The 27,977-nt window shown below is 40.3% G+C and overlaps 1 protein-coding gene across 2 annotated transcripts; it reads left to right on the top strand.

The window, feature by feature from the left end:
- The first annotated feature begins 422 nt into the window (after positions 1–422).
- ZCCHC2 (zinc finger CCHC-type containing 2) lies at positions 423–27,122 on the top strand. 2 transcript variants are annotated; one of them, XM_053467647.1, is made up of 14 exons: positions 423–1,270; positions 9,831–9,936; positions 10,791–10,867; positions 14,661–14,732; positions 15,160–15,272; positions 16,091–16,182; positions 16,823–16,906; positions 17,115–17,160; positions 17,740–17,875; positions 18,410–18,465; positions 18,717–18,805; positions 21,041–21,169; positions 24,888–26,363; positions 26,805–27,122. In XM_053467647.1, the coding sequence occupies exons 1-14, from the start codon at positions 608–610 to the stop codon at positions 26,870–26,872; spliced, it is 3,207 nt and encodes a 1,068-aa protein (XP_053323622.1). In that variant the 5' UTR covers positions 423–607; the 3' UTR covers positions 26,873–27,122. The 2 variants fall into 2 exon arrangements, with proteins under 2 accessions (XP_053323622.1, XP_053323623.1); XM_053467648.1 differs by lacking the exon at positions 21,041–21,169.
- Positions 27,123–27,977: the final 855 nt, after the last annotated feature.

The raw sequence follows: 27,977 nt of genomic DNA, 5'->3' as shown, positions 1-27,977 counted from the left end.
TTAGTCACCCTGAGTTGAAATAGCCACGGTTATGGTTGTGTAAGCAGAGGCTGGAAACGTGCGTTGTTCTGGAGACTATACAAAAACCCTGACCTAATAGTCGCTTGGCGTACGGGAGTACTCAGACCCACCAATTATTTTTTTGTATTTTCAAATTAACAATAAAAATATAAAAAACAAAAATAACGTTTGCACAACCTAACCACAGCAAACCCCACCAACGTTACCGTACCGTACACCCGAGCGGGACGCAGAACATTAAATAGGGGTAGCTGTCAGACACGCCCACATAACGGCGGGTTGGGTGGTGATTCGGCGGTGAGCCTATCACACAGCGGGGTTTCCCTAGCCGAAGATTGCCGACGCAAAAATGTTTTACGTCACACGACAGGCACAGGCACAGGCAGTGGATCCCGGGGAAAAAGACGGAGCGTTCTGGAAGTCGGCTCTGGATCCTCCCTCCTCACGCCCAGGCTTGGTGCCCTCACATCCCGGCAACGGCTACTCCTCTGCACACAGAGACGCAGCCTGACCCCCGGCACAGAGCATGGGAAGCCGCCTGTGAGTGCTGGAGCTCTTGCATGCTGCCTGTGAGTAGCAGCCGATAATGCTGAACATGAAACTACCCCAGAGGAAGAGCAAGCACAAGGCATCCGACGAAGAGGAAGATGAGGAGGAGCGGCTGCCAACCGCTGGCATATGTTCCGAGCCCTGTACTGGCCCGGCGGGCGGCTCCCTGCAGCGGGAGGCGGTGTACGAGTGGTTCGTGCAGTGCCTGGGTCCGGCGGAGAGGCTAGAGATGGCCTGCGGGCTCATGGATCTCTGTAACCCGCTGGAACTGCGCTTCCTGGGTTCCTGTCTGGAGGATCTGGCCCGCAAGGACTGCCACTACCTGCGGGACTGCGAGAGCCGAGCTAACGGTCTGGGCGGAGAGTCTTCAACCGGCATCCAGCAGGGGGACCTGTCCGACCCTACGACTCGCTCGCGGCTCATCGTCTACCTGGCCTTGTTGAACTCCGAGAACCGGGAGATGGCAAGCAGACTATATCGCCTCTTACTGTCTCCAGCGGCCGGGGTTGAGGAGCTGCTAGGGTGCTGGGAACAGGAGGACGAGCGGGATCCCGAGGATGCGGACCCTGCCCGAGAGGAGCTGCTGCTTCTCTTCACTATGGCCTCACTACACCCGGCCTTCTCCTTCCACCAGCGGCTCACGCTGCGGGAACAGCTGGAACGGTTCCGAGAGTCTATGCACGACAGGAGCCGGCTGCAGGTAACAGGCTGGGCCGCCGAGCGCTGCTGTCACGGAGCACATGGGCCGTCTGCCCCAGCATGATTAACCTTTCATCTGCTGGCAGAGGTGGGGGGGGGGTGCCAGGCCCTGTGTACCCGTACACGGCAATGAACTGTGTGTATGTGGCGTTCATTATAAGGCATGTGATGCTCTTCTAGCTGATCATCATGATCAGTGTCACGTAAGCTCTATGAATCTCACACGTCTCTTCTTCAGGTGTGATCTGTTATCTTTTATTTGTATAGCAACCAGCAATTTACACAGGGCTTTTTACAACCCATACGTTCATACATTGGGTAAAGAGGGCCCTGCTCTCAAGCTTACTCCTTCACTAAATGTGTCGCTAGCCCCGATGACAGTTATATGGGACCATTATGGAAGCATCCTATGATATATGTGTATATATATATATATATATATATATATATATATATATATATATATATTATACAGCGGAGCATATACCTAACCCGATCAGGGGTCTCCTTGGGGGTTATTCACTAAAGAGGGAATTGTCGTGAGAGTTGTAATGGAGGGCCAACAAAGTTTCTCCAGTGAAAGGGGAAAGGCTGAGCTTGCCTTGTATAATTCATTGTATGGAGGCTTATTTAACTATACATTATACAGGGCCGGCCAAGCTCTTTCTGCAGCAGAAGCTCACTTGGTTTGGCCCTTCATAATGTATTCTTAGTCTCCTTAAGTACCTTTCTCATCTGTCGGTTCTTAAGTCCCTCTGCTGTAACTTATATCATGGGAGACGTTGACCATATATATCAACGCAAAACTAAAGCAGTTTGGTATTGAGGATTTTGCTTTGGGTCAGCCATCTACTTTGTTGATTCATGGCATGATTTCTGTCCCTGGGTTGCCAGCGTTTTTACATAATGTTTTTCAGCCTTCGCCGATTGTTTATTTTTGTTGATTACGAGAACTTTGGGGTGTTTTGGTGACGTTTTCATGTGTCTTCATGCCTGGGGATTTTATCGATGCTGTTTTTAGACATTTGATTTGCAATTTGCCTTGATATTTTTGGCATTTCTCGCGAGTGACATTAAAACAGTAGCGCATCCCTGAGTGCATTCTGCCTGGACCTGCATGCAGGTTGGTGACAGCATTAGGGAATCCCGTTTAGTGATGTCATCATGACATCAGGGGTTTCCCTCATTTGTAAACTAAGCTCTTAGGGTCTGCAAGGACCTCAAGGATGACCTCTATCCATGAGTCTCAAAAAGTGGAAATATGAGAATACTGTTAATAATTCTATAAGACACTGACCCACTCCTTAAAGATGAATAAAAATCCTATTTCCCTGCCTGCTGTTACCTCAAATAATAATAAAAAAGTGTGGCCAGGGCAGCAGTAGATCGTTTAATGTGCGATGTGTCATCCCTGCCCCTTATTTAGTATAATTATTTCTTAAAAAGTGACACACCTTATAGTAGTTTTACAGAAGCTAATTGAATAAAATAATGTGCTGCATTTTATAACACAAGGTAAGATAATGCATGTAGTGTTCATGGATAAATTTTAAATGAGAAATTATATTTCGACAGTGAAAACTGTTTTCAAGCGTAACAAATGTTTGTTAAAAGGCTTTAAGAATAAAGAAAAACAAAATGTTGCCTTTTGTAGGCAATATCCATACCTTTTGTGTACACCTCTGCAACCCATGACATACCAGTTATGTCATGAAAAGATGGCCCTTACAGGACCTATGACATACCTGGCACATGATCCGTTAAAATCGCTCCCATGTCACACTCCATGACCCGAGTGGTCAGTCTACAACACATCCCTTCTACAATCAGCCATATGCACAAATGCTGTCACGTCTACAGATGTAAAATTTCTGTGGGGAAAAATAGGAAAAAGGTGTAATTTTACAAAAATAAAATGATTTTGTTACACTGGGGACATGAAATGCAGTCTACAGAAGTATTATGCTAGTAATAAAAGTACAGCTTATTCAGTAAATAAACTAAATGTTCTTTTTTTTAAAAACTTTTTGTTGCAAATTTCAACTATACGTGAGAACAGGTTTCCCTCAAATGCAACAAAATAAATGAAGAAAGTGTCCGCACAAAAAACAGATCTATATGAATTGGATGGGGAGAGCGATCACAATCAGATTCGCACCTTAGCACCAACTGCAAATGGAAAAGTTAAGTAACTGGCATTATTTGTGCCAGTCGGATGTGGATACATTGCATCTTTCTTAATGTAATATAGTTTGAATGCCATGTCCTATACATACTATTTATCACTGTAAAAGAAAATATTCCACACTCTCTTCTGTTTGCATTTTTCTAGGGAAAAACAAAAAATGGCTTTGGAAATCCCCCCCCCAACCTTCCCATCTCTAGTCGCATCGTGTTACTTTTTTCTATTTTTATGTTTACTTTTTATTTTTATACTGTATAGCTAGTGGGGAATTCGACAAGTGCTACTGACGCCTCCCGCTATGCAATCTAGGGCTGCAACAACTAATCGATAAAATTGATAATAATCGATAATGAAAATCGTTGATTAATCAAATCGATTTTTATCGATTATTAAAAAGAGTTTTTTTCAAAACAGAGCAAATGCTCCGGAAAACTCCTCTCCTTATATAATCCGACCTCAAACAGAGATCGGATTATAACACTAGAATCCAGATCCCCTGCAACGCTGCAGGGGACCTGGATTCCCCTCACTGTCAGCCGGTGGGTGTCCGTGCGATGCGCACAGACAACTTCCGTCTCTCCCCTCTGCTTCCGCTGGGGCTTCTACAATGCCACGTCAGCATCACATGATGCTGGCGCCCCAGCGGAAGTGAAGGGTAGTAATGGAGGCTGTCTGTGCACATCGTGCAGACCTCCACCGGCTGACAGAGAATCGAGGTCTCCTGCAGAGGATCATCCTCTCTGTCAGCCGGTGGGGGTCCGCGCGATGTGCACAGACAGCCTCCGTTACTAGCATTCACTTTCGCTGGGGCTTCTATGAAGCTGCAGTGAAAGTGTCTGTCGGCAACGGAGGTTCACAAAACACCAGGGAGTCGGGAGAGAGGCAGAGCGGTGTGAGAGGGGGGAGGAGGCAGAGTGGTGTATGGGAACCACCCATCTTGGTGTTGCTGAATGCCTAGACATCGAGGCATTACTGCAGCAACGTTTGAGCGAAGAAAGCGATCGCATTTGTTTAATGCCATGCCAGACGTTCACTGGCTGCCCCCACTAGACACCAGAGAGTCTGAAGCACAAAGGGACAAGTCTTGGGATGTACTGGTAAGTCTAGGGGACAGTTTGGCATATAGGTGGGTATAAGGCATATCAGGGGGCACAGTGGCATATAGGGGGTATAGAGCATATCGATATTAGGCATATCAGGGGGGCATAAGACATATCTGGGGGTAAAAGTATATCAGGGGGCTCAGTTGCATATAAGGAGTATAAGGCATATCGGGGGCAGAGTGGCAAGCTGAGGGTCAGATGTGCATGACTGGGGGTAAATAAAAGAAAATATAAACAAGGCTTTTTTTCTCATAGTTTTTATTAAATATGAATTAATATTTGAGTGACAGGAGGCAGTTACTAATAACTGTATTAAAACCTAGTTTGAGAAACACTGTGTTTGGGTTCTTGTAGCTTTTATTATGTCAGTAAAATAAGAAGGTGAATAGAGAGAGAGAGAGGCCATTGTGATAAAGAGATGAAAGTGTAAATCGTAAGTTTTTTTTTTTTTATTATTACATTATTTTAAATTAAAAAAATTTGCATTTTTTTTATCCGATTAATCGAAAAAATAATCGGCCAACTAATCGATTATTAAAATAATCGTTAGTTGCAGCTCTAATGCAATCCAGCGCCCTGCTTGTTGCATCTTCTGCTTACCTTTAAGTCATCAGAAATAATTATTCCTGAGTTCCTCTCTTCTGTTGTCCCCAATGCTATATTCTGCCTTGGGATTTTTACGTCCCAAGTGCATTATTCTGCATTTATCAACAGTACACTCTGGCTACCACACTCTTAACCATTCTTCTAATTTACTTCAATCGTTCGCCATTTGAATTGTTCCACCAGGAAGGTCTACTATAGTGGTCATTTGTATCATCTACAAAAAGACATACCTCACCATTAACACCTTCTGTAATATCACTAAAAATCTTAAAGTACAGGTCTCAGTACTGATTCCTGATGGACCTCACTGGTGACAAGTCCTTCCTCTGAATATACACCATTAACTACAACCTTCTGCCTCCTGTCACTCAACTATTGCCTTATCCATTCAACTATTTTGACATCTATACCCAAACACTGGTATTTATTTAGAAGTCTTCTCTAATGGCGGGTGTCAAATGCCTCGCTGGAATCTAGAAAGGTTACTGAGTAATCCAGTCAAAAAAGTACATTTAACAAAATCTTCCTGCAGTAAACCTGTACTGTTTCTGACCTTGTGTACTATTTACATCCGGATATTCAACGATCCTATCCTTTAGCTTTGTTTCTGTTATTTTCCCAGCTACTGGCGTACCGGTCTTCCTTCTGACCCTTTTGTGAGTACATTCCGATATTCTGGAACTACTCCTGTCAGTAGCGACTGGTTAAGTCTAATGGTTTTACCAGGACCCCCTGAAGCTCTTTAATAAACCCCTGGGATGTACCCAAACTTATTTGTTTCACTTCCACCTTAAATACTTGTTTTACATGTCTCCCTATTTCTCTCTGCTCAATGAGGTCCCCTCATCTTCAATGTAAAGACTGAATGTATTTAAGCAGCTGGCTAGATCTTTATTCTCATTTTATATAAATCCGTTCATTTGTCCCTAAGCGTAGCTTTATGCTGTCATCTTCCTCAGTTTGAGTCTGTTCTTCTTCACATCTGCTGAGGACCTCAGTGGTTTCCTTTTTTCTTTTAGGGCATCTCTTAAATAGGTCCTTTTCTCCTGGACTCCATTTAAAGATGTCCAGATCTTTAAAAGGCTCTCCTTCATATCCTTCCCTTTTTGAATCGTGGTTTTAGAGTTGATGGAACACAACCTCTATCCTTATAGTAAACCACACTGATTGTTTGGCCTCCAGTCATCATCGATCCTACGGTGAGATCTGAAACACTTATTTTAAGGTTTATGGGTGCTTGGGGTTGGTGGATCACCTAGAAATAATACTTTTAATGCTAAATACATTTTGGAGCTTACATGGGAATTTTGTGAAAAGACTTATCGCTATGTGATGAGGGATGAATAAAACAAGGCAGTATACCTGCTTATGATGCAGATTGTATAGATTTTTCTCCGCTAATAGGGCTTTTCCCCCATTCATACACGCAAGACTTTTTTTTTCTATTAATTTTTAAAAAAAAAAAAACGTATATTCCTATATCAATTTTCTATTTTGTTTTCTAATTTTTTAGGTTTTAGTTCATTTAACCCTACCTAACACAACCTAATAAGAATTAAAATTACAAAAAAATGAACCCCTTAGTGTTGGGTAAAAAATTTAAAAGAAAACCGTGCCGCAGTTGCCAATATATTTTTTAAGAAACTCTGCCGGTTTCTGTAGAAAGAACATACCTGTGTCGCATGAAGGGTAATAATTACTTGAAAAAGAATTTAACTTTTTGCTACAGTGGTTTAAGCCTATACCTTGAGCTGTGAGAAAATTAAGCAAACATTGCATTTTACATTCAAAGACAAACCAGAACTAAAACGGAACCTTCCTCTCTGTTGTAAATCAAGTCCCCTACGGTGCTAAAAACTCCAAATAACCTTTGGCTCTCGGCTCGTAGTCTACCTCAGCTGGCTTGTTATGCAGGCTGACGATGAAGGGATGTGTTCCTGACAATCTACGAGGTGCTAGGTCGACGGTACATACTAAAAGCTGACGGCCATAACAGGCCAGTAACTCTGATTCAGGACGCTGCCAGCTTTTTGTCCCTTTCTATAATAACATATGGACTGCTGTATTCTATGTAGTGTAGGAGTCTGGAGGGAGGCTTTCAGCCACGCTGTGTATTTTTAAGAGCATGCTTTCTAATGTCCAAGGGTGGAGGGTGTTGGTCATGACTCGGCCCCCTGATCTTTCCGTTACGTCCATGTCTTCCCTGGGATGTGTAATTTCTGAAATGCAACAAGCAGATGCAGGAGGGGAAGCCTCTTGTATGAAATGAATATACACATATTTCAGTCGGCTTAGGTGTGTAAGAAAATGGCTGTTAGTGTATTCTTCTGATTAGGGATTTCCGCAGCAGATGGCGGATTTTCCTTTCGGCGCATGATTATATGAAATATTTCTGTGCTTGAGAAATTGCGATGAAAATTGGAACACACTGGCAAAGTAACAGAGTGACCGGAAACCTGCAGAAGAGTCTGGTTATTACATTCTTTGTTATGCTTTAGTTATTCTAATACTACCTGTGGAAAGTTGCTTCCGTTTGACGTCCGTGGCAATTACGTGACCCTCTGCAATAGACCTTTATTTCGAATGTGTGGGTTTGTTACGAGAAATGGGACTAAATAGATGAGTAGTTTAATGCTTTTTGCGTACTTTTCCATGTGTGTGTCACGTGTGTGTATTAAAGTGAATGACGGCAGTAACGTCCCTTTTAAGAGGTGTAACAAGCCGAAGCAAAACTATTAGTCAGACCTGTTTTAATTTTTTGGTCTAAAATAAACTAGGCTTGTAGCCAATCAGTGGCAGGAAAGTGGTCTGATTCAAATCCAATTAAAAGACTTTACACATGCAGACCACAAACATTTTAAAGACGCTACACATTAAAGTGCATGGGATGGCTAGAGGTGTCCCTTTAAAATGCTTAATACGTCAAAGCAAAACTGGGTTTTTTGCCTCAAAAAAGGACAAACCCTTGGAGTACTAGACGAAGATTTTGTATCTGTTGCCATCTGTTCACAGTATGCACCTTCTTGTAGCTTCAAATGATTAAGTGATCAGCACAGAATGTGCCCAGGCGTGCATGCTGTGCATACCAAGACAAGCCATGTCGGCACGGGAGGTTTTTGCTGGCATCTTGCTACTCATTAACCCCTAGGGGGAAAATACAAAGGAAGTAACTGAAAATGTTTGACACTTTCATCTCTGAAAACTGGTGACAAGTGCAGCTTAAAAATATATTTGGAAATGTATTAATATCCTACAATCCTACTTTTTTGGAAGACCTCAAATGCTTGAGCTGTTCCAGTTGACTAATGGAAAAGCATCCTAAGCACATTTTGATCTGTAAAATTTTCAGACTGGTTATACGGAACCTGTAGTCTTCCCAAAACATAGTGTAGTGTTTGTGAAAACCCAAAAATAACATTTCTGCAGTGCTCGTTTTTAGCTGTAACGTTCTTCTTTCCCGTTTTTCCCAGGACAAGAAGGGGTTTCTTTAGATGTCATAATTGTGATTGTATCATATCATTTACTATGAAAAAAAGTATAAAATTTGGTGAAAAATTGAGAGAAATGACTTTCTGACTTTCGCTTGAATAATCTATGTATACTATGTGAGTATTTTAAAATGCATTCTTCCAAGGTAAAAAAATAATAATAATAAAAAAAATAAAATAAAAATAATCACTTACCTGACCCAGAACTTCCAGCCATGCTGCAAAATCTTTCTACACTGTTTGGATGCTTAAAGCTGTCAATCACTGTCAGGGATATACTTCATCTGAAATCAATGGAAAAAAGTCCTTTCCTTTTTCACCGGTGCAGATGTATACTTTATTCCCTTTAAGAACTTGTCACTGGAGGTTAAGCAGGCAGTCAGTGACAGGAAAATGCTCTTATTGAAATAAATTGAAAGACTTCACACATGCTCACTGGAGTCTAAACAGACCCCTACACACAATATTCAGCAGAGCCAGGGCTAAAGGGTGGGGGGGGCATGCATCTCCTGCAGGGTATTTACCTGGGGTAGTGGGGAACCGGGCAAATGCATATGATGGCTAGAATGTCTATTTAATATGACCAAAAAAGTAGTTCCTGTAATCTTTTCCTCTGTCATTTTTAGTGATCAGACCAACCCACATATTCAGAATTCATTCAGCTGTGTACTCAAGCCCTTTCATCATAATTTTATTGTATCTAGTACAATAAAATAAGGCCATTTACTTGGACATGTTATGACAGGGTTCGATCACGAATGCGTGGAGAGTACGTGAACACACCCTCCTATTGCCTGTGCAAGGATAATATAATATACATGGCCCAAGATGCTGTAACCTTCCACCTTTCACAGAAGCAGAGCTCTATGTGCTTTTGCTTACTTGCAGTAATCTATATATAATTGCAATGACATAAAGCTCTTCTGTCCACAGAAGCACAGTCATTTAAAAGAAAATATTCACATTATTTCATTAACTTAAATGTTTTTGTGTCACTGGACAGTTGCTTTCCCTTCGAGGGTAAGCCCATCATAATGCATAGCTAAACCTGCTAGATGAAATATCTTCAATTGAATGAGTGGTGGTTTAGTGAACAATCCATATTGCCTGTACATGATCCTATTAGTGTCTATGCTATACATATATAAATGTTTTTTTTTTTTTTTTTTATTTCTCCAGGAGAATGTCCATGAATATTTATCGAGCACTGAGAATCGGAAAATGGAGAACAGTGCTCCCGCTCACAATGGGGTTACCATTACGTCTCACAAGCTCCAGCGAGAAGGTGACTATTGCATGTAATAAACGTTGTAGAGTAAACTCTAGCTTCTTAGTTTATGATACTTTTTGGAAATTTAGTTTTCTGGAACCTAGCATTTCACCAAGTCTTAGGAGTCATGTGTACCGTATTTGCCAGTTTATAAGATGACCCCCCCCCCCAAAATTTGAATATTCATTTAGGAAAAAAGCCTAAATACAAGACTACCGTATAGGAAAAACATTTACTAGTAAATATTAATTCACATGTAAACAATCTTTTTATATTTAATAAAAACTATGATTGAGAAAAATTCATTTCTTGCTTTTATTTGCCAACCTGCCCACAGTTATGCACATCTGCCTCCATGCTTGCCACTCTGCCCCCTGATATGCTGATATGCCACTCTACCCCCAACCCCCCCCCCATTTACCAATGCATCCCCAGACTTGTCCCCCATCCCCCATGCTCCATGCTGGTGTCTAGTGGGGGAATGCGATGTGCATAGAAAACATCTTCTGCTGGCATTTCCGCTTCTATGATGGAGCACTGGAAAGGTCATACCAACAGCGGTGGATCCAGGTCCCCTGCAGCACCTTTTGAGGTCTGATATATAAGACTGGAGTATTTTTAAGAGTATTTGCTCAGAAAAATCTTCTCTTGTATTTGCGGTACTATGCATCCAACAGGGATTAGATGTAACAATATATGTCCCTGTGTCGCTCACAATACTTGTATCCAAATCAAGCATCTAAATAGGTAATGTGACACTGTTCATATTGTTCATATTCATCATTGAATTAGCTTGTATTGATCCAACTGAAATACAGAAGATTACCAAACTACACTGACAAACTGTTTCTCCTATAAATATTTTTCAGCTGTACATATTGAGAAAATCACTTTTAAAGGTGTACAGAGAAAAAGGGCTGACAAGAATTTAGAGTACACTTTTAAGGTAAGTGTGTTGTGTGCCATTTTCTCTGTGGGTTGTGTTGCTTGCTTCGTAGTGAGAGACATAGAAAAGTTTCCCATTGTGGTGTTAGATACACGTGCTCCGGGCTATCAATGTTTGATGTTATCTGATCTGTGGCGGGAAGCTGAAACTGCTTAGTCATATGCTGATATTTTTTTTTTTTTTTTTTTTTTTTTTTTTTTAATTGGTTGAGAAATCCTCTTAACTTGGATAAATCATTTGATTCCTCGGTGAAAAAGCTCACACATACACTTTAATGCAGGGGCGTCCAAACTGCGGCCCTCCAGCTGCTGCAGGACTACATCTCCCATAACGCTCTTTCAGCTAAGGGGCTGGCTGAGGAGTATGGGAGATGTAGTCCTGCAGCAGCTGGAGGGCCACAGTTTGGACACCCCTGCTTTAATGCATGGTAGATACGTGGTCTGTTATGCAAATGCATGGAGGGAGATAATTCTGTAGAATCCCTCCAAATTCATTTTCCCCTTTCCCCTTATTTTTTTTTTAATAAAAAAATAATGTACATATGCATTCTATAGAGACTATGCTGTGGCTGATTTGTTCAGAGATCTTGATATGTAACTTTCAAAGGCAGGCTAACTTTGTTTTTAAAATGTCCTGTTCCACTTAGTTTCCACTTTTTTAATAATAAAACACAAAATATAACACAATAGTTCAGGAGGGTATCCGTACCCTCTTTGTTCCCAGTAAAACAATGACTGACTAAACTATTTCCAAATTATTTAACAATGACTTGGAATTCAGCAGTACATGATATATGCTTCTAATGCTACATTCAGTTGAAAATGTGAGTAGGAGAAAGCGCACCTTAAATTGTAAGTGAAGAACCATTCTGTAAAAGATAACAAAGGCAATAAATTCTGCAATTTGTCAGACATGAGTATAAAGACAGTGTTCACATGCGCTAACCCTCTTCATGAATGGAAATCTTTGTTCAGCCTTTAGTACCAAGAAGAGCAAGGCTTCATGACCTGGCTTATGTCTCCTTACACTGCTAAGCTGTACTCTGTTTAATACAGTGATTAAAAATAAGGAACACATGGCTGTTTGTAACCCACTTTATTCCTACACCCTCGGGAGGAGTCGTCATTATTCCGCCTATGTAATTATTTCACTCAAGCTACTATTTGTGGGGAACTGAATTGTTATGACAAGAGTCGGGAGGACATCACCAAGGCATGAAAGATTAGATATGCCGATTCTGATGCTTATTGACATAGCTTCTAATGTCCATAAACTGAAATAATCCTTTAAACCTCTCCAACATTTGCATTGTATAGCACAAGCTATGGGTAGGTCTAATAAACTAGGTATGCAGATATTATCTCTGTATTTCTTTATTGTTAACATGGTGGTCCTGTTGTGGGAGCCCGAATTCTGTTCCCAGAGACCTCTGTGTTGCGTTGTACACAAGGCTTTATTGTTGTGCTTAGTATTAATGATTGGCGCATGTCGCGAAGAGGCGCTGACACAGAGGTCTGTAGGAACAGATCTCCTCAAACTACCCTGTTGTTCCTCCATCATCAGGTTGACTGATGCTACAAATTGTATGGACACCTTGCTGCCCCCCTGGCATATAAATTTGATTAAATGGAGGAATTGTTTTTTTTTTTGTTTTTGTTAAAATACATTTTCCTGTTTTGACCATGCGATAATAGCTCTGTGCTAATGAAATCAGCTACAGCAGGCATACCTTTTGAGTGCAAGTACATAGAGGAATTTTGTGTACAGTAGAATATGCTTGGAAATAAGCTTCAAACAATTTCTTGCTATGGAAATTTAGAGCCACTGCTTAGAGGGGAAAATGAAACACAAGTGTGCTGGAATTATCGTATTATAAAGCCACTAAAGGAATGGTCTAAAAGCTTGTGGTGTGACCAACATATTGACGTAATGCTCTTATACGGTTAATCTCTTGATTCTGCTGTGGGTTGATGCGTCTAATCTCGTGTTAAACTTCTCTTCGTACTGTGCTACTCCAGTAAACCTTAGTTCCCTTACCATATTCGTTTATTTTCCAAACAATGTGACATACAGATATGGAAGGTGAAACACTTGTAAGGGTAGGTTTCCACTTGGGCTTTTGTCCGGCGTTTTTTTTCTTGATGAAAAACGCCAGGAAAACTGCCAAGAAAACTGCCACTGCATTTACCTGCGTTTTGGCGTTTTTTCTGCAGTTTTTTCTGGCGTTTTAGCCTTTCTGTGGAAATTGCTTTTTTTGACCTTAGGCAGTTTTTCCAGCCTTTACAAGTTAGAAGTTTCACCCAGCTAAAAGGGATTAGGATAAATGGCAAGTATCTGTCCTCTCCTGATGTCATTTACTTGGTAGACCCTTTTGTCTCTTTTCTGTGGTTTGTAAGGCATGCTTTATTCCGAATGTCTGCTCCTCTGGGAAGATTGGCCCCAAATGATGGTGCAAATTGTTTGCTGTTGCTTTTGGCACGCAGGATCCAGTCGCGTATGTTTGTTTGTAACGGCATGTTTGTTCCAAATGGTGTAAAATTCAATATGAACCAGTCCAGGACTTTGTTTTGTGTGAAACTGTTTGTTTTCAGCCTATTTCTCGTAGGACACACAGATACTGGGTCCATCCTCTGCATTGTAACTGTGGAAAAAACGCCATAAAAAACGCCAAGGCAATAAACCCACATGGCTTTTTCATGGCGTTTTTTCTCTCCCATAGACTTCTATTGGAGGAAAAACGCCAAGATTTCTTGCAAAAAACGCCAGAGTGTCAACATGCTGCGATTTTGAAAAACTGCCACAGAGCCCAAAAAAGCAGAAAAACGCCAAAGAGGACTGAAAAAACGCCAAACAGAAAAACGCCAAGTGGAAATGGCATTTTGCGCTTTCCTATTGAATTACAGCTAACATCTGGCTGCAGCCGTTTTTCACAAAAAAAACGCCAGGTGGCGCTATTGGCGTTTTATAGGCGTTTTTAGCAAAAAAAAACCAAGTGGAAACCTAGCTTAAAAAGGATTTTTTTTTTCTCTACATACTGCCCTTATAGTTTGTTTAAGAGCGCTGAACTAGGTTGAATGGGATCAGGTCTGTATAATGTTAATCCCATTTGACACTTTTAGCATAGGCAGGGTGGACTATTGACTATAGCTCCATGTATTTATACCTGGAGCTGTCACAAGATCCCACTTAGCCCTAAATTAGGTCACGAAATTTCTGCTCAGGCCCTCTGTAAACGCTATTATGTGGATGTCCAGGAGCTACTCTACTCACTGTGGGACTGCACATGGCATGTAAAAAGCTGCATATCAGGAGCTTAATGAAATGGGTTTCCATGTCTGAATAGCTGCACGCAAGCTGAAGATCAATGCCAAGTGTTGGCTAAAGTGGTGTAAAGCACACCTCCAATGCACTCTGTTGAGTGGAGTGATGAATTGTGCTTCTCTATATTGAAGCCTGATGGATAAAAAGCATGCAAAGGGAATTTTTACTGTAGATGGGTTTACAGATTTTACAATTAAACCATATTGTCAGACTTAACAAGCATCAGAACATAAATAGAATGGTTTGCTTGTGGCAACAAAAACTGTATTTCGTAATGCACGTTAGGTTTGGTTTTATACACGTTATTAATGACATCGGTAATTAACTCTAAGGTCACTGCTGTGTGTTGCGCGCTACCTAATATTCTGATTGTGTACCTTGGTAAATATGAAATAATTAATGTAACTGCGTGCCAATGTTCTCAATCAATGTAGATGATTAAAAAATGTCATTTTCTATCCTATGTTTCTAGGTTACCTGGTCAGACCTCTCAGTGACATCTGTGACCAAGTCACACCAGGAGCTACTTGAATTCCTTTTAATGGTAGGCGTTGAAAGGGGTCCGTGTGTGTATATAATTATAACATTTCTTTGTTCCTGCAAACCTCTCATATGTATGCTATGTGTATATAGACTAGGCTTCTACCTTAGCTTGTGACTTTGATTACTGCGTTAAGTCTAATCCAAATTGATCAGCACCATGGTGTCCATGAGCATCCAACAGGATTGAGATGCCGTATACATTACTATTGGGCACACTGTTTGGTCATAGAAGAAACCTGTGGTGCCCACCCCTCTTTCAGAAAGGCAGAGACATTTTTGAGATGTTTCCCCCCCTGCCCATGAAATACGTTTTAGTTGCTCTTAATTCTTGCATCCCCACCACCCTTTTCCCCATGTTCTTGTTAGTAAACCAGTACTGGATGCCTAGAAATAGTTTAGTTAATTATAATGCTGCTTATTTTATATAGCTTCCCAAGGAACTGTCCAGTGAAGCTTTTGATAAGACAATTCTGCATGCGCTAAATCTTGGCTCCCAGAAGAGAGATGATCGTCGTTCCACAGACCTGGAGCCTATTATCAGGTGAGCCATCTTAGTATCTGTTCTAATTATTTGCTGTGGTCTGTGCTTTGACAATAATGCACATCTTTGGTGCTTTCCAAATTAAAACAAAGACCAGGTCTTTCCTGTTTTGGTTATCCCTCGCTTGTTAAATTGCTGATTGATTCAGACAATGCTTGTAAGGTGGGTTGAGGGAAAAAACGAATTCTGGACAGCATATGGATTAGATAATACTGGCCTGTGCCACAGGCTACCACTACCTGCTTCTATAAGGTAAACCTTTAAGTAGATGTCTCCATTATAATTACTCCCACTGCTGTGTTTCAGCATTTTTATGTCACTGCAGAAACCTGCAAATGTTGTCCTTTCATGATGAACAGTGATGTCAGGGGATTAAACCCACAACACCTCCCTTTGGTGAATAAACCCATTTGAGGTTCATTAATTGAACCAGACGTTGCTGGTTAACCATCCATTGTGATTAAATGGTTATACATTGTACAAATATTCAGTTAGGCAAAGGTTTCATACACTGCTTGTAAGGTAGTTGAACCTGATATCCTTTTTAATCCCTTTAGTCATAAAGTCGACAGTTCAGCACATATAACAGTTGATGGTGCAAGCCATGATTCCAGTCAATTATGGTATATTAAAAGATGTGAAGGCGAAATTTCCCCCTTTTAAAGAGACACTCTGATGTCCTTAACGTATATTAACGTCTGTAGGATGGATGACTTGTCCCTTTAACGAGACTAATTATATGTGCATGTTCAGTGCGAGTTGTATTATTCATTATACCATTTTTATTGTACTATACTATTTTTGTGTTCTCTTTGTAGGCAGATATTCTCATCTCAGTCGCAGACCTTCTTGCAAAATCAGCGAGTACATAAATTCTTCCAGGTGTCCATAGAATCTGGACGTTCTCACAGTAAGCAAAAATCTGTTTGCAGTAGAATCTGTTCCTTAAACTATTATCTTGATATGATCTGACTAAAATCCAACACTTGGGAGCTCTGGTTTAATGGGTTCTGTGTGTGTGTGTGTGTGTTCACATCCCAGGATCGGGTTTGGAGATCATGATGACGGATAAAGGTTCAGGATCTGTATGAGACCTGATATCTTGGCTGCATTTTAAATTGAGAGCTAATCAAAGGGGTTTTTGTTTTTTTTTGTTGGTCCAATTATGTGTTTAATTCATATTTGGCTGTATCCAAAACATTTGGATTTAATTTTTCATCACTAAAATTTAGTTTTTTCTAAAAATAAAATAGTCGAAAAAATTTTGATTTATGTTTTTTTGTACGTCCACAAAGTATACTTCTACATTGAGGGGTTTCGGAGTCTCTCTTGGTAGTAATGGGTGCACGTCTGTAGCAGCTGACTGCTGTATTGGGAGGTGTGCTCTTGGCCAGCTAGCATTTCTCTTAGTAAATCCATGCCAAACTTCTGGTTGGAGCCCACACCAGCTTGCCCAGGAATACTATCTGGGTAAGTTGATTGGACTGTAGTTAATTATCTGAGGTAGAGGGGTGCATGGCAGCTGATAGTGTCTCCTTGTTCATTTGCAGATAATTTACTGGCTCCTGCTAAGGCATGCAAAAACACAGAACTTTTCAAAGAAGATAGCTCAGAGGCTTCCAGTCAGGATGAAGGTAAGATCTGCACATGGGCAGACTAACTTCGCGTTTACATTTCTGGCATTTGTCCCAAGCATGGTTGCCATTGGATAACATTACACATGTGTGTTTCTGTGAGCAGACTTGTAATGGGACCTTGTAAGTCCAGTTGTCCATAGATCAGTAAACCACTAATGATTAGTCTGACAGACCGGTGCTCTAAGATCTTCCTCTTTCCTCCTAGATGTACTGCAGCACATGACAATCCACAAGAAATGTCCCGTTTCAAAGTAAGCTGAAACCTCAGTGGTATTTTGTTAATGGTATAGACATGTTCTGTGACTTGGTTAAACCTGCATAGCTTTTCTTTTTTTTTTCCTTTCTATTTGCCATCGTGTGTGGTCACATCATCTGTGGCTGTAGTCTTCTAAACATTTAACATTATTTCAGAGATGCTAGAATTATTTGTATTATGTGCAGGGTACTCTCTGATTTACAAAATTAGATCAAAGGCTCATGAGGCAGGGAGCTGGATATCAATATCATATCTATCTCTATAGCAAATTAACAATATTTTTGTCGTCTTAAATGTGTTTTTTTTTTTCTTTTCAACACTGGCTAAGTACCGAAATGGGAAAATACTAAATAAGTTTGCTGTGATGGGTAAGATTTCTCCTGTCTTGAAAGACAGTCAACTCTGTTTTCCTTAAGATTACCTGCCTCCTTGGGAAATAACGTGCTAAAACAGCACAATGTAAATCCCTGCCCTCAGGGCCAATGATCTAGTAATAACGTGTGCAGTTATGTGTTTGCGTCTCTGATTATGCATTGACTAAAGATGCGGTGTGTCTTTTTACTTGTTTGTGCAGCACTGTGGCTCCCAAAAGCAGTCCTTTGAACCGGCTTCACATGCAGCATTGTGAACAAAATGGCGGCATGGATTGGAGGAAAAAAGCCAGTCCTGAATCTCCACATCATGAGCACTACAAAACCTCAGGGCACCAGGTGAGAGTGCTATCATTGTGTGTGATATGGAAAGTGGTTCAATTAGTCATTCTCAAGCAGGCAGTGTTTAAGCCATTCATACAGAAGCACATGCTGTGCTCTGAAAACCTATTTTTTACTATTTAGTTACTGTGTAGTTGGACTAGAGCCCATGTGTGTAAATTTAGCAGTGTGCCTGCTTTCTTATGTATATATTTTAATCAAGTGTCGGGAAAAAAGCAATACAGAATACTGAAAAAATACTTATCTATATAGACTTGTATATGGGAGGATTAGCACTGTAACCCAAACTACATGCATGATGGGCCTGTCTAGATAAGTATTTTTTCAGTACTCTTTTTTTTCGGCGCAACACATTTTTTACCACACTTTTTTGTTTTAAGTTTGAAGAGGTTTTTTTTTTGTTTTTTTTTGTGATGGCTCCACTTTAATTGGAATCTGGCGCTGACTCATGTTTTTGATATGGTTCTATATCCCCTTAAAGACAATGGGCGGTCTACCAAAGTCTTGAGCTTAAAACTTCTTTCTTTTCAGCATATCATTGAAAAAGGTCGTTCGTTTGGGGCAGGCACGGTGTCCTCATCAGAAAGGTAAGAAGGCAGCTAGTTTTCTGTCGTCATGACTCATTCTATAACAGCTGTTAGCTTAGTAAATACAACACGATCGACATTTGCTCTATATTACAATGGGAAATTGAAAACAGTCTGTGACCACTGACCTTACATGTACTACGTACTTATACTATGTCACAACCTTTAAATATGTCTTTGCCTGTCGCCTAACATGCATCTCTAACATCCTTGTTGGGTCTTTGTGAATCTTTATTTTTCATTTTACACAGAAATGTCGTGGAGAAGATTGACAGCAGATCAGTTTGTAGGGCGAACGGCAATAAGTCAGCTCAAGTTCCGAGGACCGGTGTTTTGAAAGGTACGCACTATTATAGGGGTTTTTATTTATTATGCTCCTGTAGCTATTTAACCTTATATTTTTGCTAGGTAGCAAGAGAGCACGTTTGTTTGGAAATAATTCTCACCATTTTTACATTTTGTTTACAATTCTCCATCAAGTGACCTGCATCGAGTGCCAGCTGCAGTTATGCCCATGTCTTTTTTCCAGCAATTTTGAATTAGATGAGTTTGTGCTAGGTTAATGTTTTAATACTGTATGTGCCTGTATATTTACCAAATACAATGGAATTCTATCTTTCAGAATTATTCTCTGATTAGGCCATAGGACCCCACACCCATACTGTTGGATGTATATTCTAATTTAACAGGGTTAGGTGTGTGTGTGCGCAGTCTGTGAAGTTATATGCTAATGGTTGAAAACAAGTAATTGGACTTTTGTTACCCTGAACACTGAAATGGGTTGATACTTAAGCCATTTTATCTTTTGGACCCGTCTTATGCGGCAGGTTGTCACATCCTGGCTCTGCATTTGCTGGAGTTATGTTGTGATGCACTTTTGATCTTGTGTACATTTTGTTTATTTTATTTTTTTGTGAAGAACATTTTTGTTTCTAAAGAATTACTAAAAGTAAAACTAGACATTTAAACCAAATGTGATTTTTACAAAGATTGGGTTTTATCATGGAGAATTTTTCAATGTATAAAGGTTTTCATTGTTGCCTCTGGTAAAGATATATCTAATTCACATTTCATATTTCCTTTTCAATAAAGTACTAATTGACCTATTTACCCCCCCCCCCGAGGTAAAATGAAAATCAAGACCCTGCTTGCCGTTTCTTGTAAACCGTTTTCTTTCAGTGTTCTTCATCTTGTCATGTGTTTTCCTTCCAGGCATGTATGTCTGTAAAAGGAAACAAAACAGATTGTGAGATTACACCTTGCATGTAGTGTAGAATCATTCCCTGAATCCAAACTATTAGCATTTTTAGTCTCAAGTCAAGGTGATGCCTTGTCGCATCTGCCATAGGATATTAATTTAGCAGATCTGCAAAGAAGACTGTCAAGTATAGACTTATTTGTTTGGAAGCTACATATTTTTAAATACTTCTTACTCCTTGTCATTTCATGTGCCTGTTCAAAGTGATTCTGAAGGGAGTTTCTCCTTTGTTTATACTCTGCTCATAGAATGTTACGGCAGATAGGAAGCATTTGGCCCACCTAGTTTTTTTTCCTGATGTAAGGACTCAAAACTCCAGTCAGTCTGGTCCCATAGCTTTATGCCTATTCCATTCATGTTTAAAATAACTCGCTGTATCGGCGTCCACCACTTCTGCTCAGAGACTGTTCCGTTTATCTAGCACCCTCTCCTTAGAGTAGAACCCCTAGTATTTCAACGTTTCTGTTACATCCCCCCTCTCTCCTTTCCTCCAGGCTATACATATTAAGACCCGTTAATATTTTTTATCCTGCAAACCACTTAAGCAATTTTGAAACCCTCCTCTGAACTCTCTAATATGTCAGCATCTTTCTGGAGATGGGAGTCTCCGGAACTGTACACAATACTCTAGGTGAGGCCTGACCAGAGATCTGTTAAGTGTAGGACCTCCTCTTTTCAATGCCTCTTGCTTTGCAACCCAGCAACCTGCTTACTTTTTCCACATTAAAGACAGTTGACACTTTCATAAATGGAGGGTATCTGATATCCTAGATCAAGACTCCCCATAGCATTCTTGGATGCTACCTGGTAACTACAAGAACAGTGAATATTTACAGTGTTGCACATTAAATAATGGTATTGAACCATTATATTCCTCAAGACTATACTGTGGGTGCATTCTACCATAAAATGTATAGGGTACCAATCTTCAAAACGCCAGCAGTGTTGTGACGTTGGTGGTGGTGTGCTTGAGTTTCAGCTGCGAAGGCACTGGCGACTCTGTGCCACATGTTTTTTAATTTTTTCTTTCTGACCCCTCCCTCCCAACTTTTAGTGCATTGAATATGGATCAGTAACCCCATAACATTAGGTATATGCTATACACCATCACAATGGTATAAATATGACTTTATTTTTCTTGGATTTATGGAACTACCAAAATATTACTTTTTTTATATTCCCTACATGTTACTCTTGTAAGTGTGGGTATTCTTCTGTTTGGTTGGCATATATTTAGTTTGATTCATGTTCATGCACAGAAGAGTAGTAGGTGGCCAGAAATGGTTGAAAGAACATGTCTGTCTTTCTTATTTCTAGAGCCCCCATTGGAGGTTGGGTCTGGGCATGAAACTTGTGGAGAAACCTCTTCGGAGAGCTACAGTTCCCCCTCTAGTCCTCGCCATGACAGGAGAGAGAGCTTTGAAAGTGAAGAAGAGAAAGACCGAGGTTGGCTTCTGAGGGGTAGTTTGTAGTGCTGTTGTAAAGACAGTTCTAGGAAAGAAACTTAAATAAGATGAGGAAATGTAATTTCAAGAGATTATGGTGCTGCAAACCAGACAGTACTTCTATAAGTTCTTCAATATTATCCTGTCCTATGCATGTAAAGTCAACTTGTCAGCTCGTCGTTGGTTTAAGGCAGGTTCAACTATAAAAGCATCTGTGTGATGTGCCCACATACAGTGGCAAGAAAAAGTGAACCCTTTGGAATTACCAGCATGTATGTATGTATGTATGTATAAATTTATCTTAAAGTGTGATATGATCTCCATTGAAGTTACAATAATAAGCAAACACCATCTGTTTTAACTAATAACACACACAGTATTGTATTCTGTTCTTGATCGTATTGAATACATCATTCAAACATTCACAGTGTGGGTTGGAAAAAGTATATAAACCCCTAGCCTAATTACTTCAACAATAGTACATTTTTTTTTTTTACCAACATGAAATCATAACCCCAAATGTTGAAGTATGATGGAGGGAGCATCTTGATTTAGGGTTGCTTTGGTGCCTCAGGGCCTGGACAGCTGAGGGGCCAATGACTTCCCAAGTTTATCTAGGTATCACGCAGGATAATGTCAGGGTGGCTGTCTGCCAGCTGAAGCTTAGTAGAAGTTGAGTGATGTAACTGGACAATGACCCTAAACCAGTGATGGTGAACGGTTTTGGGCCCGAGTGCCCAATGTTCTGCATGAAACCAAGTTTCAGACCTCAAAGTGCCAACACTGCATATTAAACCTAGAAAGGAACTTTGTTTGGGCCAAAATTACTATACGCAACAGTGTGCATCAATGTGCCCATATAAATTGTTTGTTTTTTAAGCATAGAAACCTGGAATGTGTCGGCAGATAACTATTTGTCCCATCTATCTGCCCAAGCAGAAAAACATGAAAAGAGGGTCTATGCGTGAAAAGGATTTTATTAAATAACGTTGGCATTTGCACTGAAACGGTATCGGTGTATAACAAAAATAAATAAAGCCTAACAATTCACAGTACTTGTCTACACGAGGATCAAGACTTTTTACATTACTAAACTTTTTAGCAACATTACTAAAAGTAAAGAGCGAAAATAGAAATCCCTGACGCATCTGAAATGTAAGCTTTCCTCTTATTGATTTCAATGAGTTTTCAACAGAAAACAGCTGATTGATGAAGTCACAGCCAGTGATCATAAACAGATTATCTCTCTGTCCGCTATAAAATGATTTCATGGGATACTGGAAGTTAAAAGGCATTTTCCATAACTCAGTTCTTGTATACTTGTATATGCAAACACCTGGAAACCGCATTGCAGGCGTGGATCAACTGAATAAGACAAACAAACCCTGTATTTGCAGGTATAGATCAATTGGAAATCACATGTAAACTCATTACAGGCGTATATCACAGGTTGTACAACCCACAGGCCAGCCCTGGCCCACATAGAACCTGACCAGCACCCAGATTACACACACAGGACTTGCCATCATGGTTCCCAAACAAACCAGCATGAGCCATCTTTGCCCCCAAACAGACCAGCGTAAGACATCTTTGTCCCATAAACACCCTGCCTGTGCCATCTTGGTCCCCAAGGCTCAAACACCCTGCTTGTGCCATCCTTGCCTTTCCCCAAATCATTATACATCTATGATACACACACAGATTCATTAATGCATTTTCCAAAATCATTCAAGCAGTCCATCCACACATTTATTAATTCATTCTCACATTCATACACAATTGACTCATTAATTCACACAATCCATCCTCACATGAATTCACTTACTCATTCTCACTCTTTCTTTTAACATTATTACTAACCCCATTTCTCACAATCAACTCCTCCCCCTCATCACTGTCCTTCCCCTCATCACTGTCCTTCCCCTCTTCCCACCACCACACCTTCTTTAACTATGGAGCAGGTTGGCAGATAAAAGGACATAAAAACAAAAAATGCATTTTCTCAATCATAGTTTTTATTAAATATGAAAAATAGTTTAGATGTAAATTTACTAGTAAAACTTTTTCTTATAGGGTAGTCTTATATTCAGGCTTTTTTCTTTTTTTTTTCTAAATTAATATTCATTTGTTTAAAGGGGGGTGTCTTATAATTCAGCAAATACGATATTTTTCCTACCAGAACTGTGAATGTTTAATGGTTGACATGAAAGATTATCACTGTTATTAATTTACATACATTGAGATTGTCTATACTTGTGTCTTAGTTGTAGATCAGATTTACATTTTTTGAACAACTAATGCAGAAAACCAAATTCCTAAGGGTTCATTTACTTTTTCTTACCACTGTATATATTTTAGCCCTTGCTTTACATCTTCCTATCCTACTATAAGTGAATAAAAATGACCACAGAATGTATACTGTATAGCCTCAATTAGTAGTTTAGACAATGCCCTCTGTTACTACACCTTACCTTAGCAGTTAATGTATGAAATGTTTTGAAGGTGCAATCCTGTATTTTCTTTAATCTTTATTTAAAGAGAATTCCATGTACATTGCATTTCAGGTTTTGTAATCTGCACTGGCTTCTGTCTTTGCCTATATATTGGCTGACTTAGCTTTTTTTTTTTTTTTTTTTTTTTTTTTATATAAAAATCTTTCCGTAGATCTGTCAGCATACTGTTTCTGTTTGCCGACTTATTTTGAGCCATAAAAATAAAATTAACTTGGCAATTTTTTTTTATTTGTTGATCTCTTGCTACCCTCCTCGGAGGCCTGCGGGTTGGTCTTTTTTTTGTTTTTTTTGCCTCTGTCAGTTGCCTCTGGGCTAATTAGCAGAGCAGGCACAGGGATGATATCAATGTGTTTCGCTGTGCCATAGAGGTGCATTCCTGGGACCAACCAGATCTCTATAATCGCATACATACAATTTCAATACATGTGAATGCATATGGTGAGACTTATGTATTAACTGGCTACTTGAAAATTACCTTATTTAGGATCATCTGAAAATCAGTATGGTGAACTGTGTAATGCTATAGCGAGACTGTACACATTTTAGTCGAGTTCTTTCTGCTTTCTTCTACTCTTTACTCTATTTACGTATCTCTCGAGTGTTTTTTTTTTTTTTTCCATGGCAGAAAAGTCTAGATTTTTTGTCGCACTCGGTTCTCTGAGCTGCCCTATGTTTTGTGTCGGTGGGCATCAATGGGCCGGTTAAGAAGTCGGGATCTCCCTTGATCGGCCCACTATGCACCTCCTTGCGATGTATTGAAACTGTGTCATCATATCCCAATTGTGTGGCTTCGCTGCCACACATGCCACAACAAACATGTCCCGGTTTGGATGCTTAATGTTCTGGGGGGTAGCTAATGGTAATCTCTATCTGATGTGGCTACTTGGGAAAACCATTATACAGTGCCGTAACCCTTTTATTATGACAATGATCATTTTCGGCTCCTTAAAAGGCCTTTTAGTTTAGGAGAGCAGCTTGGACTACTTTATTTGTGTTTCTCGTTCTGCAAACATTTGAGCTCTCAAGACACTTCAGGGTGATCAAGGATAGGGAAAGGGGTGTGGATTCTACCTCATTATGCTCGTTGAAGTGTGATAATACCAGTATTAAGAGGTTTACTGTTTACATAAGAAAATATACAGACTGTTACTGTTTTTTTTCTTCACAAACCTAACTTGATTTTTATTTATTTTTTTTACATTTCAGATACTGATAGTAACTCTGAGGACTCTACAAAAAATGGCGTTTCCCGTTTTAGCCCGTTTGGTACTGTCAACCCATCACCCTCTGGTCTGTCTGCACCTGTAAGCTACAGAGGTGAAAGAGTTTTGGATGAGTCAGTGAATACTTCCAAGTTTCCTCACATTCCTATCTTGCCTGCATTACACTGCGTGGTTCACAATGGTGCAGAGAAAATGGAAACTGTCATCTCCCCCACAATCGCGACAGATATGAAAGCAGTAGGCGCACTAGTCAGTTCGGTCTCTATGTCCCCAGGGAGGGAAGCGTTTCACCAGTGCACGCTTGGCCTGCCATCTGGTGCCTCTCCTATTGGGGAGTCAGAAAAGCATGCCGACATACTGACTTCATCTCTACATGGGTCACCTGCCTTCCTCCCACGGAACTGTCAGCCCAGTAATCCATCCTTGCACTTACCAATTCACAGACTAAAAATGCCATCTCAGGGGCAATCAGAAACCTGTACAGTGAATGGATCGACGCAGACTGGCTTGAGCCTTGGGTCTCCAAATGCTGGCTTTGTTTCAGCTCACAGTCCTGGAGGGTTTCCAGCAACAGTTTCAGACTCTCTTTCTAAACCCGTTTCACAAGTAGTAGGTCTCAATCAGGGAGTGCCACATATAGATGCAAATGTTGGAACAATGCCTCCACCAACAAATTTAAAGTTGGTTTTGCCAGCCAATAACATCTCTCAGTCTCTGCCATCAGTCCCTTACAACTTGTCTGGGGCACCCCTTGCAGGTGTATTGGCCGCTCCAAACACTAATGTGCTAAATTCTTCTGCTGTTCCTCCCCAGTCTCAGCCAACCAATGTTGTTATGGGTCAAGTACAAGCTGCCATTCCACCTGCTGTTCCTACTCACACCCCTGGGCCAGCACCAAGTCCAAGTCCTGCGCTAACCCACAGTACTGCCCAGAGTGATAGTACTTCCTTTATCAGTACTGCTGTCGGCAACACCAGCACAAACGGCTCAATCCCGCCACCACAGCAGTTGGGTCCAGGTCCTTGTGGCTCGTGTGGGCGCAGATGTGGCTGTGGGAATGCTGGAGGAGTGCCAATGGGCAGTTACTATTACACCAACCCATTGCCTGGGCAGGTGTACAGAGTTAATCCATTCTTTTCTTTGCCCTCAATTTGTAATGGCACCTACCTCAACCAAGCACATCAGAGCAGTGGAACACAACTTCCTTTCTTCCTGCATCAAGCTCCCTACACAAATGGACTGATGCATGACCCGGTACTGGGGGGACAGGCGAACTATGCCATGCAGCAGATACCCGGTTTCCCGAGATTTTATTCAATGTACCCAGCACCTAATGTTTTAGCCAGCTCTAATGGATCAGGGCCCAAGAAAAATGGGAATATCTCTTGCTACAACTGTGGCTTAACTGGGCATATTGCACAGGACTGTAAACAGCCCCCGATGGATGCCAATCAGCAAGGTAATGGTTCTCAAAGGACTTATCTTCCCCCCACATCTGTTTAGATTTTCCTGTGGGTGCGTATCGTTCTACCACCTTACACTCTCCAGAGATGCAGTGCTCTGTTTTGATTGTTCTCAGCACTGCTCAAGAGTGGCCTTAATTTGCTTAATGTTTTTTTGTTTTCATTGGTCACACCTGATTGTTTCATTGTGCCCGGTAATTCGTTATTGATATCTGTCACGGTTGCTCAGAAAAGGCAATATTCTTTTGGTATACCTAATATTGACCATATGTGGTGGGGGTGGTGGGGTTATTTATTTCCTTACCTATTATTATACGTGCCATTTTGGTTTTCATACTGTAGCACTTCTAAGCATTTTGGTGCCTCTTTTTTTGTTTGTTTGTTTTTGCCTCACCATGTTACAATCATTGACTTAGCAGTTCTCTTTCCTGTTTTAGGAATTTACAGGCTGAGGTTTGCATCTCCCCTCCCCCCTTCCCATGATACCCTGGATTCTGCTGACTGAAACCAGTCCACAAAAAAATGTAATAAATGACTGTGTCTACCTGTAAACGTTTACGGTATGGAAGTCTGTTCACCTTTAATGCTGTTTATTGATGATAAACCTTTTGCCACCACTTTTAAAGGAAGGAAGAAAGAAAAAAACAAAAAAAAACCTGTTAACTGTGCCATTAAAAGTAACTCCTGGACGATTATGTGTATTTAAACTGCTTCTGTGCATTATTGGACACATCTTTACATAAGAAGAAAAGCAAATGAACTACCAGTGCTATGGTTCTGGAAATTACCCTACAGGTGAAAATGAAGCTTGCTACGTATATTTTGCGGATTCCTCCGATACCGTTTGAGGACTTTTCTAAGCGTTTTCACTGTGTGCACAACGTATGGCTGGGGGTGGGAATTAAAATTTGGGAATAGAATAAGTAAATTAAAATTCATATCTACTAAGATGTATATTTTCAAAGAATGGAAGAGACAGGCAGGTGGTCGTGAGAATCTTAAATTAAATGAAGTCTTTGGTGCGTTTATTTTTTTTAATTTTTTTTTTTAGGTGAACATGCAAAACTCTTGCAAAAACTTTGCGAGGAGAGCTGTTTAAAATGTACATCCTGCTAGGTTTTCTTCTCTAACGTTTTCTTTTTAATGATTTACATTTTTTCCGGTTAATAAGGCATTGAAGCAAAGCCTTGCTCACTTGCAGGATGTAGGGGCTTAGAAACCTATGTTTAGGTTTCATATCTGTATTGCTATCCTGTATAGTAAAAAATTTAGGTTGATACAGTGACTCATAGTGTTGCTTTGGAGCCAATCTGTGACCTATGTTCTATTTAACAATATTTATATAATTTCAAGATTTATTTTTTTTTTCTTTTTGAAAAACCCAATTGTTACTATTTTTTAATCTACCACTGAGCATGCGTCATAATGTGAGAGGTTAAAACGTGTTAATATCATGACGATATATTTAATGTTGCTGTTCTATTTTTATTTCCTTTTTTTTTTTTTTTTATGAATAGCAAGCATATGCACTATAAGTATTTTCTTCCGGATAATATTTGATTCCTCCTGTGCACTGAGGTTATCCAGGAGATAAGTGTAAATATATATAT

The sequence above is a fragment of the Spea bombifrons genome, chromosome 5 (assembly GCF_027358695.1).
Source record: "Spea bombifrons isolate aSpeBom1 chromosome 5, aSpeBom1.2.pri, whole genome shotgun sequence".
NCBI lineage: Eukaryota > Metazoa > Chordata > Amphibia > Anura > Pelobatidae > Spea > Spea bombifrons.
Note: the sequence above shows the minus strand (reverse complement) of the source record. Positions and strands in the feature narration are given on the sequence as shown.

What these genes read in the sequence shown, in the direction of transcription:
- ZCCHC2 (XM_053467647.1), top strand. Translation starts at nt 608, where the DNA reads ATGCTGAACATGAAACTACCCCAGAGGAAGAGCAAGCACAAGGCATCC. An exon ending in TCACAAGCTCCAGCGAGAAG is followed by an intron (nt 9,937 to 10,790) that starts GTGACTATTGCA and finishes AATATTTTTCAG; the next exon opens with CTGTACATATTGAGAAAATC. An exon ending in GACCTGGAGCCTATTATCAG is followed by an intron (nt 15,273 to 16,090) that starts GTGAGCCATCTT and finishes TTCTCTTTGTAG; the next exon opens with GCAGATATTCTCATCTCAGT.